At 35.3% G+C, this 19,672-nt stretch overlaps 1 protein-coding gene across 1 annotated transcript; it reads left to right on the forward strand.

Moving 5' to 3' along the window:
* The first annotated feature begins 8,449 nt into the window (after window positions 1-8,449).
* LOC131539428 (gastrula zinc finger protein XlCGF7.1-like) lies at window positions 8,450-16,571 on the forward strand. Its single transcript, XM_058774029.1, has 2 exons — window positions 8,450-8,588; window positions 14,768-16,571. Exons 1-2 carry the CDS (start codon window positions 8,450-8,452, stop codon window positions 15,442-15,444), a joined length of 816 nt encoding a protein of 271 aa, XP_058630012.1. The 3' UTR covers window positions 15,445-16,571.
* Window positions 16,572-19,672: the final 3,101 nt, after the last annotated feature.

Here is a 19,672-nt window from a genome sequence, read left to right on the forward strand (position 1 = left end):
AAGTTCGTTTATTATATGTTAATTGTACTTTAAGTTTTATCTAAATGAAAAACAAATACAAATTAATATTATGTTATTTGTGGCCGAGGCGGGATTCGAACCTCTAATTGTGTGTATTTTACTCGTCCCACCTCCCTGAATTTCCTTCGTTCCTATTGGCTAGTCAGCGCTCTGACACCTATCCGCGCCTGGCCCCCGCGAGCTGGCCTCCGATACATATTGCTAATATGAATAGCCAATGTAAGTTTAAAGTTATATGTTGTACTTGAACATAGAAAGAGGATTGTACTAGAAATGCAAGCAGTAAAATTTTGTGTTGATACAGTAAACAGGTGTGTGTGTGTGTGTGTGTGTGTATGTGTGTAATCAGGAAGACTTGTATTTGGCTTGTTCGGTACTCAAATGTTATACCCACCTATGCAATACAGTGGAATAATGCAATAAGTTTACCATTCTACCCTGTTAGTCAAACGTTTATTTTATTTTATTTATTTATTTATTTTTTACTATTATACCCTCATTGGGACCCGGACCCCAGGCCCTCTTAAATGAAAATCCTAGAATTGCCCTGGCGGGATACATGAGCACTGAGCGCCCGGTGATCGCCTGGAGCTCACATGTCTGAAATCAGCGAAGCTAATTTTCAAATAAGCCCTAACTTTATAAATAATCCACAGATTAAAATTTTAAACAACTACATTCTCGCCTGAAATACTCTTAAAACTACATTTCATGGCTCAAAAACAGTAATATTTTGAAAATTACACAGGTTTTCTCCTCTGCCAATAACGCTCGCTGGTTGGTGCGAAATGCATTCTGGGATACCTGGCTGCCTCAAGTTCATGCCTTGATGCATCCTTGATAAAAGGGGCGGAGAAAGAATACATCCTGCAGTTTTAGATTTAGTTTGTTGTAATAAACAATCTTTAGAGTGGTTGAATAATATAGATGGAACAGTAAATAATAAGGGACTCTTTTTCAACAAAATGTATGTTAGATAATATTGTAGCTGATCAAACATTTAATAGTTCTCCTTACTCGAAACATGTAATTTGTGTCAATAACGTTTTAAAAATTATATTTTGAAGATCAATGTACATCATTCATGAAAACTTTCAGGGAGGTAAAATTCATAAAACTGCATCAAAAGGAACAATTTTGTATAGAAATTGTCTTTACACTGTTACACCACGGTTCACTTTTATGTACTCTCACATTTCTCTGTTTGTTCCTTTTTTCAAGCTACTGACAAATAAACTGTTTTTGCTTTTATTTTAGAGTTTATTGAAGAAAAGAGAAGCCAAGAAATCTTTCACCTGCACTCAGTGTGGAAAGAGTTTGACAAGCAAAACAAGTCTTGAGCGTCACATGAGAGTTCATACTGGAGAGAAACTGTGGGAAGAGTTTCACACAATCGTTAAGCCTTAAGGTTCACATGAACATCCACACTGGAGAGAAACTGTGGGAAGAGTTTCACACAATCGTTAAGCCTTAAGGTTCACATGAACATCCACACTGGAGAGAAACTGTGGGAAGAGTTTCACACAATCGTTAAGCCTTAAGGTTCACATGAACATCCACACTGGAGAGAAACTGTGGGAAGAGTTTCACACAATCGTTAAGCCTTAAGGTTCACATGAACATCCACACTGGAGAGAAACTGTGGGAAGAGTTTCACACAATCGTTAAGCCTTAAGGTTCACATGAACATCCACACTGGAGAAAAACCTTTGAGTTGCTCTCAAACCAAACAGAAAGATTTAAAGAAAAGAAGAGCCAAGAAATCTTTCACCTGCACTCAGTGTGGAAAGAGTTTGACAAGCAAAACAAGTCTTGAGCGTCACATGAGAGTTCATACTGGAGAGAAACTGTGGGAAGAGTTTCACACAATCGTTAAGCCTTAAGGTTCACATGAACATCCACACTGGAGAGAAACCTTATAAGTGTTCACACTGTGACAAGAGATTCAGTGTGTCATCAAATCTGAAAACACATGAGAGGATCCACACTGGAGAGAAACCATATCACTGCACTGAATGTGGGAAGCGTTTCAATCATTCATTTGCTCTACACAGTCATACAAAAAATCACAGTAAGGCCCTGTATACACAGAGACGCGTTTAGCTATATGTAAATATTTTGTATTGTATCAGTGTTTCGTCCAGATGGATCTGGCTGTATACTACATCGTTTTAAGTCGGTTTTAGTGGTTTTGTGTGTATGCAGATATTTCTTTAGACAACGCTGTGTTTACGGAAGAACGAGGGAAAAAAAAGATCTGACATTATTACGATAATGACAAGACCTTTTAAAATATTTTTCATGTTTTGTATATATTATTTTGCTGGAAGAGATACAGATGCATAGAAAATGCTCAGTTAATGATACAATATATACAGAGAGAATATCAAATATATGCACGCATATAAAGAATTGCGATTGGGTCAGGTCACAGTGTATTTGCCCCCTCCCCCCAGTCAGAGTCGAGCATATTTATTCACAAATGGATAGGCAGCATCAACTTAGCGGTTGTGCGAAACATAAATTTAAAAAAAAAGAAAATGTCATGATCAAAATGTTCTTTTCAATTAATCACATTCACATTTTCTATATTAGCGATAACTATACCCTATTATAATGTAAATGTTTATTAAGATCGTTGCACATTTTGTACATCCTACAATTATTACAAGATTTATTTTATCTTTGTGCACAAAGTTCGTTTATTATATGTTAATTGTACTTAAAGTGTATCTAGATGAACAACGAATACAAATTAATATTATGTTATTTGTGGCCGAGGCGGGATTCGAACCTCTAATTCTGTGTATTTTACTCGTCCCACCTCCCTGGAATTTCCTTCGTTCCTATTGGCTAGTCAGTGCTCTACACCTATCCGCGGCTGGCCCCCGCGAGCTAGCCTCCGATACATATTGCTAATATGAATAGCCAATGTAAGTTTAAAGTTATATGTTGTTTTCTGGTTAAATTATTCTGTTTGTACTTGAACATAGAAAGAGGTTTGTACTAGAAATGCAAACAGTAAAATTTTGTGTTTATACAGTAAACAAAAAGTGTGTGTGTGTGTGATCAGGAAGACTTGTATTTGGCTTGTTCGGTACTCAAATGTTATACCCATCTATGCAATACAGTGGAATACTGCAATAAGTTTACCATCCTACCCTGTTAGTCAAATGTTTATTTTATTTTATTTATTTTTTATTTTTTACTATTATACCCTCATTGGGACCCGGACCCCAGGCCCCTCTTAAATGAAAATCCTAGAATTGCCCCTGGCGGGATACATGAGCACTGAGCGCCCGGTGATCGCCTGGAGCTCACATGTCTGAAATCAGCGAAGCTAATTTTCAAATAAGCCCTAACTTTATAAATAATTCACAGATTACAATTTTAAACAACTACATTCTCGCCTGAAATACTCTTAAAACTACATTTCATGGCTCAAAAACAGTAATATTTTGAAAATTACACAGGTTTTCTCCTCTGCCAATAACGCTCGCTGGTTGGTGCGTAATGCATTCTGGGATACCTGGCTGCCTCAAGTTCATGCCATGATGCATCCTTGATAAAAGGGGCGGAGATTTAGATTTAGTTTGTTGTAATAAACAATCTTTAGAGTGGTTGAATAATATAGATGGAGCAGTAAATAATAAGGCACTCTTTTTTCAACAAAATGTATGAAAAATAATATTGTAGTTGATCAAACATTTAATAGTTCTCCTTATGGAAACGTGTGATTTGTGTCAATAACGTTTTAAAAATTATACTTTGAAGATCAATGTACATCATTCATGAAAACTTTCAGGGAGGTAAAATTTATAAAACTGCATCAAAAGGAACAATTTTGTATAGAAATTGTCTTTACACTGTTACACCACGGTTCACTTTTATGTACTTTCACATTTCTCCGTTTGTTCCTTTTTTCAAGCTACTGACAAATAAACTGTTTTTGCTTTTATTTTAGAGTTTATTGAAGAAAAAGAGAAGAATGAAGAATCAAGTGAAACTGAGGAGAAAAATCATGTCAAAACTGGAGAAAAACCTTTGAGTTGCTCTCAAACTAAACAGATTTAAAGATTTAAAGATTTAAAGAAAAGAGAAGCCAAGAAATCTTTCAAATCTTTCAAAAAAAGAAATCTTTTTTTTTTTGACAAGCAAACTCAAGATTGTGCGGTACAGGGAGCCTCATCCTCTCTGTGCTCTCAGACAATGATAGCCTTGATGTCTCTTTCTCATCCATGATCAGATTCAGTGTGACTGCAGCAGTGAGGGACGTGATGGACGGCAGAGACAGGTGAAGGTGGACGCGGTGGTCTTCATCAGAATAAAGCTGCAGAACTGGCTCAGCTGTGTTGAGATGGCAGTAGGATGTGGGTTCACTGTCTGTAAATACATGATTGTCAGAACAATATGTTTGAATAAAGCTTTGTTTCATGTGTCCTTGACTTGTATTTATTTATTGTTATGATTACTTTTATTTATTCTTTTACTCATTTATTCATGTTTCCTGTTGGTGTCAATAAATAAAATATAATTGTTTCATTAACACATGCATTAATTCATTACTCGACTGAAAACTGAGATGTATTCACCTTGGCTGAATTTGTCTAGTAGTGTGTAGTCGTGCATAGCTATGGCATATGACAAAATAAAATACATTTTGCTTATTTTTACTAAAAATATAATTATTGGTCAGCATTTGTCTTTATTATTGTTCATAATTTTTGGTGTGGGCTAGCAATGCATTCTGAGGTAAAACTTAATTTCTAAGTAGTAATACTTAAATTTTTTGAGTAAAATCAACAGTCTTCTCCAAAGACGAGATCTTTGAGCAGCTGATCGACGTCTCCTTTTTGCATATATTGCAAACATGGAGGAAAACTGTACTAGGTAGGGTTGTGGATTTATTGATGCTATGAGGTGTTTGTGCACCTGTTGCTCTTAATTTCTTTTTAGTATTATTACTGCAGAACTTATGATTACATACAAGCTCAGGGAAAGATGGTAGTATCTTTAACAATGAACAATTATAATGACAAAAAAACAAAACAACTATAATGGGTTTGCGTACATCATAGTATGAAATTATATACACAGAAAAAAAAGAATAAATATTTGAATAATAAAATTAATTTAATCACAATGCATTAAAAATTGCATTTGTTGTTTTTATTTATACTTTAAGCCTCTTGGATCAAACGTGAGAGACATTCAACAACAAAAAAAAGAGGAAAACAAAGGAGATTTAAGCCAGTTTTGCGTGTGGATGAACAATTTTGCACATACAATTAAGAGATTAATAACATATTCAAGAGAAACGATTTTGTTTTTTCGTAATTAAAAAAAAAATCTTTAAGGATTAAACTGGGTTTTATTAGTAGAGTAAAAAAAAAAAAAAAAAAAAAAAATATATATATATAAAAAAAACCTTAACACAAAATTTATTGGTTATACTACAATCACAAGGGCAGCTGTTTCTTTTACAAGACCAAAAATGAGCAAATTTCATCAACATCAAAATATTTACAGAACCTGTCACTCATATATTTTAACTTGTTGCGCTTGTTATAACGTCATAGGTCACATGATAACGTCAACATGGCGGATCGCATTCATACTCAACGAGATTTGGCTGTAGAGTACGTACTCTTTTAATGTTCGTTAAGTAAGTACTTATTGAAATGAAGTACCTACTCATTGAGTAGGCGGTTTTGGATGCAGCCAGCATGTTCCAAGTCTTCTTCTCCATTTTTAGTGTATCTCTGTGGCAGAAATACTGCGCCACATATTGGTCTGGCATGTATACTACATTGTTTTAAGTCGGTTTTAGTGGTTTTGTGTGAATGCAGATATTTCTTTAGACAACGCTGTGTTTACAGAAGAACGAGGGGAAAAAAAAGATCTGACATTATTACGATAATGACAAGACCTTTTAAAATATTTTTCATGTTTTGTATATATTATTTTGCTGGAAGAGATACAGATGCATAGAAAATGCACAGTTAATGATACAATATATACAGAGAGAATATCAAATATATGCACGCATATAAAGAATTGCGATTGGGTCAGGTCACAGTGTATTTGCCCCCTCCTCCCAGTTAGAGTCGAGCATCAACTTATCGGTTGTGTGAAACATAAATTAAAAAAAAAAAGAGAAAATATCATGACACAGCCAGGGCTATACAGTGCAACTGAAAAGTACTGCGTGCGACTATCAAAATATATTTAGGAGCACCTGTGCAACTAACCCGATCAGCATAGGCTATTTGTGTTTGCGCTGAGGGGAAAATTGTTTCAAACAGTCAAAGCTGAGCCGCTACGGATCTCCATTCAAACACAGTGTTGTTTCGTTTATGAATGAACCTGCGTTTTTAATCGAATCTAGTGAGTCAATTTAATTACCCATTCATAAAGACAGTCACTTGCTTCGTTCCTGAATGAATCAGCCGTTCAAACGAATCAGTTGAATGAATGATTCAGTGAAAAAATCAGTGACATGCCGCCACCTACTGGCAGTTTTATTTTTATGTTTAAAGTGTCATTTCAGTAATTTAAATCATTTCAATCAAACAATAGTTCTATATTTAACATTAATCTCACAACATTGTTATGAATTTAAAACATCCATGCCATCTCTGAGACTCTGTAAATGTCTGTAAATTTACCTACATGCCACTTTTGTGTTCTTCTGTGCCACCGTTGTAGTGTAAACTAATTTTATTAATATTGATTTCTTTTGATTAGTAACTTATTCTTCTTATTCTGCCTGTTCTTATTTTATTTATTTTTTTTATTATAAATTTTGGAAAAGCTTATAAATATAAATTATTGAATTTGACAATGACATAGCCTACTTTTAATAAAATTAAGGGGGTAAAATGGCATTACAAAAAAATGCCCCTGTAAATCACTTTAAGGAGTCAAATATTACCTTGTTTTGGGAAGGCACATTTTTGTGATTATTTCAAATGTGGTCACCCTAGGGCACTACACTGTGTTAATCCGGGCCTGGGTGGAGGTAACAAATAACTACTAATCACTTTATTGTTTTTAAGCAGTTTTTTCAGGTACTTATAATTTCATGAATATATATTTAAGTCGACTCCCAGCTAACAATCATGGTTCCCAGAACGTTAGTTTTTGGTTCCCGATACATTAGTTTTTATGTGTTTGGTTGGCCAGGAAAGTCTTATTAACAGAAATAAAACTTTAGTTTTTGGTTTCTATAACGCTAGTATAATGTTTCCTTAACCTCTTTACTCCGATGTGATTACCCTGCTGTACGTCAGTAATCATCCCACACACTCATGATGACCCAGTGTGTCCTGCTGAAAAAAAAACAATAGAAACCACAGAAATTCTAATAGTTTCCACTACAAAAAACATTAAAAACCATCAACTTTATAAAAAAAAAAGGGACATAATCCATTAGGATTTAGTGGTTTTAACAAGCCGCCAATAGAAGGTGACCGTTTACCAGTAGAAACACACAGGGTCCATTACAGTTTCCTATAAAGCCAATACAAGTCCCATTATAACCAGTAAAACCATTACAAATGACTTTAACACAATAAAGTTATGGCTTTGAATTGGGTCTCACAGCTTCTTGTAAAATTGGAGGGGATATAAAGCAATATCCTTTTTAGTATTCTCTTCACCACGGAAAAAGTCAGAATCTGATGTTAGACACACAAAGGATCACTGCAAAATGCAATATCAATTTTAATCCTCAAAAGCATCTTTTCAGAAACATCTTCAAAATATCTTCTTTGTGGATGTGAAATTCATATCATTCAACTGTTCAAGTTGATGTTTTTCATGTTAAATCTGTTTCATATGTTGGATTTAGTTCTCTTTTTTCATTAGGCTACATCTTATCATTAGCACGTGTTTTCATCTTAATTTCCATATTTACATGGTGCAACGTTGTGTGATTTTCTATGAAATATTTGCCTAATAAATTGGCTCGTTTTTCTTCTCTAATCCTCACTCACAAAAACTGTTGAAGTTGATTGAATAGCATGCAAGTCTATAATTTAAAGTCCTTCTCATTTGTTTGTGCAGATCATCTTTAAAAAAAAAAAAATCAGTGCACCTTGTTCACGCACAAAATAATTTTCGCCGTATTATTTCCCTCCTCTCGCCGCTTCACTCCAGTCCAGCCGGTGGCGCTAAAACACATCCGTTTGTTTGTCAAACACCATTAAACCTCAGAGGAAGAAGTTCAGTTTCACCGCGCTCCTGTTGTTTTGTTGTGATGCTGGCTTAATACAAACTGTTAGAAATGTTATTTCTGTAAATATTAAAATACAGTTTTTAAATCAGGTCAGTAATAACTGTAATATTCTCATCCTCACAGTCGTGACTAAGTGTTGAAGCAGGAATATCTGGAGGAGTATCAGCTGAACTGAGATCTGCTGTGAAGATGGTGTTTGTTAAAGAGGAGAGTGAGGAGAACATGATTGAACCAGAAATCTGCAGAATAAAACACGAGGAACCAGAAACATGGAGAATAAAACACGAGGAACCAGAAACCTGCAGAATAAAACAGGAGGAACAAGGAGGTTGGTGTTTATTCTTCATTCATCTTTAATGTCTGTTTGTGATACATTAGGCTTACAAAGTTTTAGTAATACTGACAGTTATAAAGTTTCAAGGTGTTTTAGATTTAGTTTGTTGTAATAAAAAACAAGAGCTGTTGAATAATATAATGGAGCAACAAATAATAAGGGACACTTTTTTTTTTTCAACAAAATGTATGGTCAATTCTTGTGTCAAACATATTTAATCGTTCTCCTTATAGAAACATGGGATTTGTGCCTATAATGTTTTAAAAATGATTAGTTTGAAGATCCAATTTTCAGATCCGAGTTAATTTGTATAGCGCTTTTCATGATACAAATCGTTGTAAAGCAGCTTTACAGAAAATGAAAGATTCTTCAATATATTAGTAGTAGCTTATCAGTGGTGACTGTCAACTTGATGTACATATGGCAGAATGTACGGTAAAAATCAGTTAATGACGTAATCAAACAGATGAACACTATTAACAGCAATGATTATATGTCGCAATCGAACTTATAGCAAAATTTGGTAGTTCTGTATGTTGTTTCAGGGTTGGCATCATCTGAGGTTGGATGAGTGAGGAGAATTTTTCTTGAAACCCACCCAAACAACGTGGTGATGTGTAGGTGCTGTTTGACAATTTTTTTTTAAAGATTTTCTGCAATTCTCCAGCTGTGGTCCTTGCAGAGTCTTTAGCCACTCAAACTCTCCTTCTCACCGTGCTAATCAGGAGTGACATGGCTAAACATTTAACTAGGCAGTCTTTCATTATAAAAACCGATCCATTCTCTGTTCTCTTATCCTCTGTCGCAGGATATAGAATATACATATATATCGATACAATTGTTCAACATTCAAAACAATGCAGTGGTATAACAATATATCGTGTCACAATATATTGTAATACTAAAATGCAAATGTTTTATGGATAGCGACAATATTGTGCACCAAAAATGAAAGCTTAGACAATTTAATGTAGTATCAGATATAGTAATATCACCCAAGAGGTCATTAATTATTAATTTAAAAAAAAAAAGAAAACAAATCATATTATTTAGTACAATATCTAAAACTTTTTAAATGATGTAACACTGTGCAATCATTTGTGCCTAAAATAATTACTTATTTTTTAGCTAAACAAAATGATGAATATTTCTCTTCTGGTGTCACTCTTGTCCTGTGAATTGGGGAGAAGGATTCACTCCAGTTTCACGCTGATATAATACTAAATTCAGCATTTTAATAAACCGCGTGCTACATGAGTGAAGACACACTCTGGACAGCGAGGACTCTTCTCGGAGTGACTCAGATGACGAACGTTTGCATTTTAAAGAGCCACTAATATAATTCCTGACAGTAGCCTTTTATTCTTAACTTCATAAGTTAAAATGTTGCTCGGCCTTATATAAAAAGCTACATATCTTTAGTTGGATTTTTCCAAACAGGGTATTGTCAGACTAAAATCTGCTGGTATATTGGTTGAAATATGAAATATCTCCTTACAGGCCATTTTTAGTTTTAAATGTTGTACAAGGCATGTATATTACTATGCTATATATAAACATAAATATGATGATAAACTATGATATCCCTTATGAAAATTAAAGTTAGTTTTACTATAGTAAAAGTGTGGTAACCATGTTTTTTTGCAGGTTACCATTTCTATAATGGCAGCTTTACTACAAATACCATGGAATTTATTTGGTAAAACCATGGTTCATTTTCATAAGGGATATTAATGTTTAGATTATATTTCAGTACATTTATATAGCTGAGTCACAATAAAGCTCACCTGAACTTAAACTAGTTTGATTATAATAGCCTATTTGTATAATTAGTTTAGCCTACTCCATTCAGTACGTTGTCTATGTGTAGTTTTATACTTGTTTAAACTTTTACTGCAGAGGTAGCCTACAACATTTCTCTCCACTGTAGGCTATGTCTCAACATATATATATATATATATATATATATATATATATATATATTATAGCAGAATGACAATAAATCTTACTTGACCTAACGTAAAAATAAAATTCAAAACGCTTTCATTTTTGGTACACAATATTGTCGCTATACACAATACATTTGCATTTTAGTATTACAATATATTGTGACACGATATATTGTTATACCCCTGCATTGTTTTGAATGTTGAACAATTGCATAAATATACACTGAACAAAATGATAAAAGCAACACTTTTGTTTTTGCCCCCATTTTTCATGAGCTGACCTCAAAGATCTAAGACTTTTTCTATGTACACAAAAGGCCTATTTCTCTCAAATATTGTTCACAAATCTGTCTAAATCTGTGTTAGGTGAGCGCTTCTCCATCCACCTCACAGGTGTGGCATATCAATCTAAAATGTGCAGTTTTATCACACAGCACAATGCCACAGATGTCGCAAGTTTTGAGGGAGCGTGCAATTAGCATGCTGACTGCAGGAATGTCCACCAGAGCTGTTGTCCGTGAATTGAATGTTCATTTCTCTACCATAAGCCGTCTCCAAAGGCGTTTCAGAGAATCTGGCAGTACATCCAAGCGGCCTCACAACCGCAGACCACGCCAGCCCAGGACCTCCACATACAGCATCTTCACCTCCAAGATCGTCTGAGACCAGCCACCCGGACAGCTGCTGCAACAATCGGTTTGCATAAACAAAGAATTTCTGCACAAACTGTCAAAAACCATCTCAGGGAAGCTCATCTGCATGCTTGTCGTCCTCATCGGGGTCTCGACCTGACTGCAGTTCGCCGTCGTAACCGACTTGAGTGGGCAAATGCCCACATTTGATGGCGTCTGGCACTTTGGAGAGGTGTTCTCTTCATGGATGAATCCTGGTTTTCACTGTACAGGCCAGATGGCAGAGAGTGTGTATGGCGTCGTGTGGGTGAGCGGTTTGCTGATGTCAACATTGTGGATCGAGTGGCCCATGGTGGTGGTGGGGTTATGGTATGGGCAGGTGTATGGTGTGGATAACAAACACGGGTGCAATTTATTGATGGGATTTTGAATGCACAGAGATACCGTGACGAGATCCTGAGGCCCATTGTTGTTCCATTCATCCATGACCATCACCTCATGTTGCAGCATGATAATGCATGGCCCCATGTTGCAAGGATCTGTACACAATTCCTGGAAGCTGAAAACATCCCAGTTCTTGCATGGCCAGCATATACTCACCGGACATGTCACCCATTGATCATGTTTGGGATGCTCTGGATTGGCGTTTACAACAGCGTGTTCCAGTTCCTGCCAATCTCCAGCAACTTGGACCAACATTCCACAGGCCACAATCAACAACCTGATCAACTCTATGCGAAGGAGATGTGTTGGTCACACCAGATATTGACTGGTTTTTTTCCCATACAGTAAAACTGCACAATTTAGAGTGTCCTTTTATTGTGGCCAGCCTAAGGCACACCTGTGCAATAATCATGCTGTCTAATCAGTATCTTGATATGCCACACCTGTGAGGTGGATGGAGCATCTCGGCAAAGGAGAAGTGCTCACTAACACAGATTTAGACAGATTTGTGAACAATATTTGAGAGAAACAGGCCTTTTGTGTACATAGAAAAAGTCATGAAAAATGTTGTGTTGGGTTTTATAATTTTGTTCAGTGTATATCCTGCGATTCAACAGGGGGTAAGAGGTACGGAGGATGGATCAGTTTTCATAGGGAAAGACTGCCTAGTTAAATGTTTAGCCATGTCACTTCTGATTTTTGAACTAATCAATCATGTTAACAGTTTTACAGCACTTGTTGTGAATTTCACTTACACTGTAGTAGGGTCGCTTTGAAAACATCTAAATGTTTAATTATAGAGATAGTAAGACAGAAACTCACCTGTTCCCCACTCTAAAGAGGTGTTTTGGGTCTCGGGAGACTAGCGTAAATTGACCGACAGCGCCATCTCCTGTTTTTGGAAAAGAAAGTGAAGAAAATCAAGCCAAGTTTCCTCAAAGGCAAATGAGTCTCACAACTGTAACACACAATACGTATATTTGTCCATACCTCTGCATTTTCTCTCAAATAGAGTTTTGTATTTGCAAATCACTTTGCATTTGTTTGAAAGTTGAGTTTTTCTTTGCAAAGCAGATTGTGTTTATTTGCAAAACACTGGATTTGTTTGTATAATTTTGTCACAAAATTCGCTCCATACACGTCCTCTTCCAGGCAGTTTCGTAACATTTTACATTGATTGGAAATAGGAATTTTCACTGCTCTAGCTCTTTTCTTACAGTGTCCTAACTACATGCGACGCAACAAGATTCTAGCGCCAATCAATTTGGGTGTCCACACCAGACGCGATGCAACAGAATCAATCAAATATCACAGCCAATCAGAAGCGTGTGGGCGGGCTCTCTCTGAAAGAGCACTGCTCTTGCAACGAAATGAATATGTTTATAATCTAATTCATAAATATTAAAGCTTTTTAACATCATTAAATGTACACTGAGTGACTGATAACATCTTTATGGAATACACTTGTTGGTTCACAGTGAGTTCACAGTTTTAACGGTCATCTTTGCTTTAATTTATTTTTCAAGATCTGAGGTTTTAATATGATTTAAACTCATATTAGACACGTTTAACTTTTGAATAAAGGATATAATCACCTGAGATTATCTACTGTCATATAGTTTGTATGTTGTTCCAGTCGCGACGTCGCAGAAATGGAAACTGTTTCTAAATGAGAAATTTCGTGTGTCGCCGTCGCAGCTAGTTAGGACAAAAACTCTATGGAAAAGATACCTTTTATCGCGTGTAGTTAGGACACGGTGTTAAAGCCACTTCACTCATTTGTGAAGCTCAATTATCTTTTGTTGTACATCAGAAATATATTCTTTGGTTTTTCTCATTGTGATGGATGATTAAGGGAATTTGGCCTAGTTTTCCCTCCTATTTATATTTCTGTGAAACAGGAAGCCATGGCTGGATAATTTCATGTTCATAATCAACCTGGAGTGCTCAAAATTGTGAATATGAATGGGAATATACTTCAGAGATAATTTTACTCAGAATTTCTAGGGGTGCCAATAATTGTGTCCAACGTGTATTTGAGAAAAACATTTATTTCATAATGATATTTCCCCCCATTTTAAATTCTTATTATCCAATGAAAGGTTAGATTTTTGTGAATTAAAATAAAAGATCAAAAGGATTAACAATGCAAATTAATTTTCACAGCCTTCTTTGATCATATTTACTTAGGGTGCCGATATTTTTGGCAATGATTGTAAATACACTGTCAAATAGCTGAGCTACCGCAAATATATCCGCACTTGTACGATCGCTCGCGGAGAAACTTTCAAGATTCAGAGAAAGCATTTAATTCCTAGAAAGAAATTGCAACGAAGCTTGGTGTCGACGACCCGGAGTTATGCAAAAAGCGACGTATAGAAACATCAGATGCAAGTTTTCCAAAGCCATGAAAAGAATTAAACGAAAGAGTAAAGATATAAGGTAGCAAGTACCAAATACATGTTTGAAATAAATGTTACACCATGCTGCTGTTGCTGCTGTTCTTCTTTCAATAAGCGAATTTAAAAGGTATACAATAAATTAAATGCCAAAAGAACATACTAATAATAAACCTTTGTATTTTTTTATCAAATTATGACAACACATAAAATATAAAATGTGTAATAATTTATCCAGTTTAATAAAAGACCTAGATACACCTTCATTGCATTGTTGTTGTGTTCAGGGCGTACGAGCGAGCGCTGCGACACGTTTACATTAATCTACACCCCGCCTCCAGCAGCGCAAGGGTGTCGGAATGTTCGAAAACAGTATACCGTCGCTCAGTCTTTTCAAACTTCTTTTTATCCCCAAACGAAGAACCAAGTATATCGGGGCCTTTATAGGCAAGTAATATTTTGCAACTGATACGGAACTTAATAGGTAGCCAGTGCAGGGACTGTAAAATTGGGGTAATATGATCATATTTTCTCGACCTGGTAAGGACTCTAGCAGCTGCATTTTGGACTATCTGTAGCTTGTTTATTGAAGATGCAGGACAACCAGCTAGCAGTGCATTACAATACATGAATGCATGAACTAGCTTTTCTGCATCAGAAACAGGTACCATGTTTCAAAGCTTGGCAATGTTTCTAAGATGGAAGAATGCTGTTTTTGAACCAATGAACTGTTTTTGCTTTTATTTTAGAGTGTATAGAAGAAAGTGCGGAGAATGAAGAATTGAGTGAAGTTGAAGAGAAAAATCATGTCAAAACTGGAGAAAAACCTTTGAGTTGCTCTCAAACCAAACAGAAACATTTAAAGATATCTTCCACCTGCACTCAGTGTGGGAAGAGTTTCACACGCAAATATAGTCTTAAGGATCACATGAGAGTTCATACTGGAGAGAAGCCGTTCACTTGTAATGAATGTGGGAAGAGTTTCACAAAATCAGCAAACCTTAAGGATCACATGAACATCCACACTGGAGAGAAGCTGTACACATGTGATCAGTGCGGCAAAACATTTTTGAGGGCCTCAGACCTGAAGAAGCACCTGAGAGTTCATACAAAGGAGAAGCCACATTCATGTCATTTGTGTGGAAAGAGTTTTTCACGTCTAGATCATTTGAAAGGACATCAGAAAATACATACTGCTGTGAGAGAGCACATGTGCGTTGAGTGTGGGAAGACTTTTAAATCTGCAGAGTGTTTAAAACGGCACCAGAGGATTCACACTGGAGAAAAACCTTACAGGTGTTCACACTGTGACATGAGATTCAGTCGGTCAGGAAACCTGAAAAGACATGAGAGAAATTACACTGGAGAAAAAAAACGTACAAGCGTTCACACTGTGACAAGAGATTCAGTCGGTCAACACATTTGACGTGTTGTTTGTAGTTTGCTTACTCTTTCATAAAGGACAGCAGCTTTTTACAAACTGTTCTTATGCAGGAAGCTGAAGAAGAGACTGTAACACTTTTAAAAGACTTCATTGTTGTTTTTAAAACCACTTCTTCAATTATGTATTTATAAAACGCTGATGCGGGATATACTGTCATGTTGCTTTGCAACTGATCCTCCTTTTGCTTCTTTTGTAAGTATGGATGGGTACCTGAACCCAGAATTAAATGATCCCTGGGGCTAAATTACGAAAGACCGCAGTATCGATAAGCTCTGATGTTATCTGTTCCGCTTTCAGAGTCGGAGAAATTAAGAAAATACACTTATAATTTATTAATGGTACATAAACGTTTTCAAACTAATTGTATCTAGCCAACCATTTCTATATGTGATAATATCAGGACATTCATCTATGATGTGTTTTTCATTATTTGCAACCCAGAAGTGAGATCTCCCTTGCACTTTAAATCTGTGAGATTAATCTAATTTTATTTTGAGATTGGCTTCCAAGGATTATAAAAACAAGATGTTTGAGGCAAATCAATTATTGTGCTCCATTTCGTTTAGCAGTGCTTTTGTGAGCCCTGTGAACCTTGCCTTGTGTTGTCAAAAATGTGTATTCATAAATTGGAAAAAACGTGACGTTACTAGTTTACATACTTGTTTGTTATTGCCAGCCTCAGCGATAAGAGGGTGCACACTTGGAACTTTTAGTATATATCTCATTCACTATTTCAATAAAGTTCAATAATGTTTTTTTTTCATGCTGCTAAAACACTACACGCTGCAGTTTCAGGATCTAAATCTTTCCGTTAGTCTTTCCTGAAATTGAAATGATTGACAGTGATAAACAGGCAGAATAAAAAGTCATGTGTTTGTTTTTTATTTTTTTACTGCCTTTTCAATTAATACTTTTAAAGTAAAGACTCCTTAATTAAAATATATTTGAGGGTTCGTACGGGTGCTTGAAATCCTTGAAAACGCTTGAATTTTAACATAGTGTTTTCAAGGTTTGAAAAGTGCTTGGATTTTGGATAAAGTGCTTAAAATGCTTGAAAATGCAGTTGCATTGGTTTCTTATAAAAAAAAATTCTTACGGAATACTTAATATAATTTTTTTTTTTTTTTTTTACAGAAAATAAGCTCCAGCTCCGCTCGAGTCCGTGTGGCTGTAGTGTGATCTGTCTGTCTTTATTGACGTGCGCCCTGTGATAGAACCGAGCGGGAGATAAAAACACGTCGGGAGGTTGCCACTTCAGTGAGCGTTGGCTTGAAAACGACAAATACAAATTATGGTTAAAATAATGTAAAGTCTCCTGTAAATTCTGCTTTTTTTTTCATGGGAGAGTCTGTGCTTTCAGGTCATGTTAAAGGTAAGCAAAAATGCCCATGCTCATTTAAATTAAATGTTAAGACTGTCACGATTAAAGTGAAATAATAAAATAAACATTTCAAAGTCAAAATGCAGGGCGGGTGTTTTTAATATTAATTTATCTCTGAAGTGAACCGACTGCCTTGGCATTTTCTTTCGTCTCATAGACGTACAGTATAATGTCTGAAAGTATCATTTATGAGCACAGCTGCTTTGTGTGCAGCCGTTACCGGGGAAACCACTGTATCAATGCAGTTCCAAAAGTGCCACCTAGTGGCAGACAGAACCTCATATTTTAGCTTAACTTTAAACTATTTTTAAGAAATAAAGGAAAGGGATGAGTTAAAAGTGTAAAGAATTATTTTAATTAAAGCACAAAAGACATCTTACTGTTTAAATGTTTTAGATTTTGGAAGGCTGATTTTTGAATTTTTGAAAGCTTTTTGTTCTGAGCAAAAACAGCAGGCGGGCATATTGAAAGTGCAAATTAATCCTCTGCCATCAAAGCCGCTGAAAAACAAAATTATTCTTTATACTTCTGACTCATCCCTTTTAGTTATTTCTTAAAAATATTTTAAAGGCTGAAATGTTAAGTTTGTCACTTTATAAAATAAAAGTGTATTTGTATTTGAACTGCAAATCATGTTTTTTGCAGTCATTTTATGGTTTAATACGTTACCAAAGACATTGCCATTCCCCGCTCATATAGTATTTATTTGATTTGTGCAGGTCTAAAAAAGCCTTGCATTTTATTTTAAAAATCCTGGTGGTACCCTGTAAATTATTTCTTTCTTTCTTTTTTATTTTATAATGTATATACTTTATATTGGCTATTATATTATGCAGGCTATATGCGATCCAGACCGGTGGTTTTTAATAGCATAATAACATCTGATTTAAAGTGAAAAACTCAAGTGTGTGTGTGTGTGTGTAAACATGTAATTTACCACAGTTTAAAGTGCTGGAAAATCTTGAAAATGCTTGAAAAGTGCTTGAATTTGGGAAAGGTGTAAGAACGCTGATATTTGAACATTCTAATGTTATAATATATAATTTTCTTGTAAATAAAAGTTGTGTATCATCGTGAAAATAAAGCAGTCTCTGGTTTTTTTAGTGTTGTGAAGGGCCCACCCCTTGTTTTTGACCAGAGCCCAACATTTGGTGCTACGCCCCTGCTAAACAGTAAAGACTTTAATATGCATTGATCAAGTCAGTTTATACAGTGAAGACTATGCAGTTTTATTTGACATTTGATTAGTTTATACAATTTCTTTTGCAGGCTATTATTTACCTGAATACTAGTCCATCCTACTTTTGCTTTAGTATCAAAATCATATACAAACTTTGTATATAAATCTTAAACCGTAAAAAAATGCCTTCATACTGGTGCAACTGCAAATAGATTTTTTATATTCATTTGATTTCATGTAACGGAGTTAAAATAATTAGTTAAATTCCTGCATAAATTGGTAAAACTCGCCATTGGTTGTTGCACTGCTTGCAGTCGTGTTCAGTATATTAGGACGCAGTGCCATGTAATCGCCAGAAGTCCCATGAAACCTTGCTTATTAACCAGTCTTATTAACTGAGTTTGGATTGTTTTCGAGCAAAAAGCTGAACGTTTATACTCTCATGTCAACATTTTTGGCTAATGTTAACCTGCCCACAGTTAAAATAGACCAAAAGAATACTCTTGATTAGGGGTGGGCGATATGACCAAAATCTTATATCACGATATGACAAATTATATATCACGATATAGTAATTTTGTTTTCTTTTAAAAAGATTTTTATGATATTAAAATCTTTGATACCATAGAATTTTCATAATCCTTGTCACCAATGTCAATATCAAAGTAATAAAAGCCTAAAAATATAAAAAAACAACAAAAAAAAACTCAAGCTCACTGAAAATAAATAAACAGTCAGTGATGAAATAAGTATAAGAAACTAATTGCAAGCAATAGGACAAAAAACTACAATAAATAAGAAACGCTACATACATTGTGTAAATTAATTAGTCTTCACTGTGTTAATTTTATCTATCTATAATAGATATAATTAACATGTGTATTATGTATAGATTCTGTACATATATAAATATATCATTATTATTTTTTTATTATTATTTCTTCTTGTTAAAGTTACAAAAGTGATTTAGTCAAGAGCAGTAAGAGATTTTCTAGCAATGTGCTATGATTAATATGAATGGCAGAAAGAACGAATATTGGACAGCTTCCCCTTTAAGACCGAAGTCCGGATCCAATATACGGTTACATATGCGTTTTCTCTTTCAGCTGTTTCCTCTCTCTTAACACCTAAATCGCTGTGTTTATGAGGATACTTGTCAAGACGGGGATTCTGACACATATAAATGTGTTTATGTTCTCAAAAAAATTTAAAATGCGCGGTCCTCTCACACAGAAACAGAGACGGCGCACGCATATAGCTCTGTTGTTTGTATTTCAATGGCTTAAAATCGGTTGTTTTAAAACTGCAGTGCTTAAAAACACGCGACCATGCTACAGATGTAGTTCCTCGTTTAGGAACGAGCTCCTCGTTTTGTTCTGGTTCTGTCTCCCCTTCACGCCCCGTGGTGGTGTGTAAAGATCTCAGTCATCCAAATGATGAAAAAGTATTACCGTAAACAATGTATTTTGCGACACCACGAAATAAACTATAGAACATAATATGAAACGATAGACTTGGCAAAAAGCCAAGAATACGCAGAGAGTTTCTTGAAAAACCTAAAAAGGACGGAGGACTGGCTCTCCCAAATTTGCTATATTATTATTGGGCAGCAAATTTACAAAAAGTTATTTATTGGTTTCAGTCCCCAC

Source organism: Onychostoma macrolepis, chromosome 04, assembly GCF_012432095.1.
Source record: "Onychostoma macrolepis isolate SWU-2019 chromosome 04, ASM1243209v1, whole genome shotgun sequence".
NCBI lineage: Eukaryota > Metazoa > Chordata > Actinopteri > Cypriniformes > Cyprinidae > Onychostoma > Onychostoma macrolepis.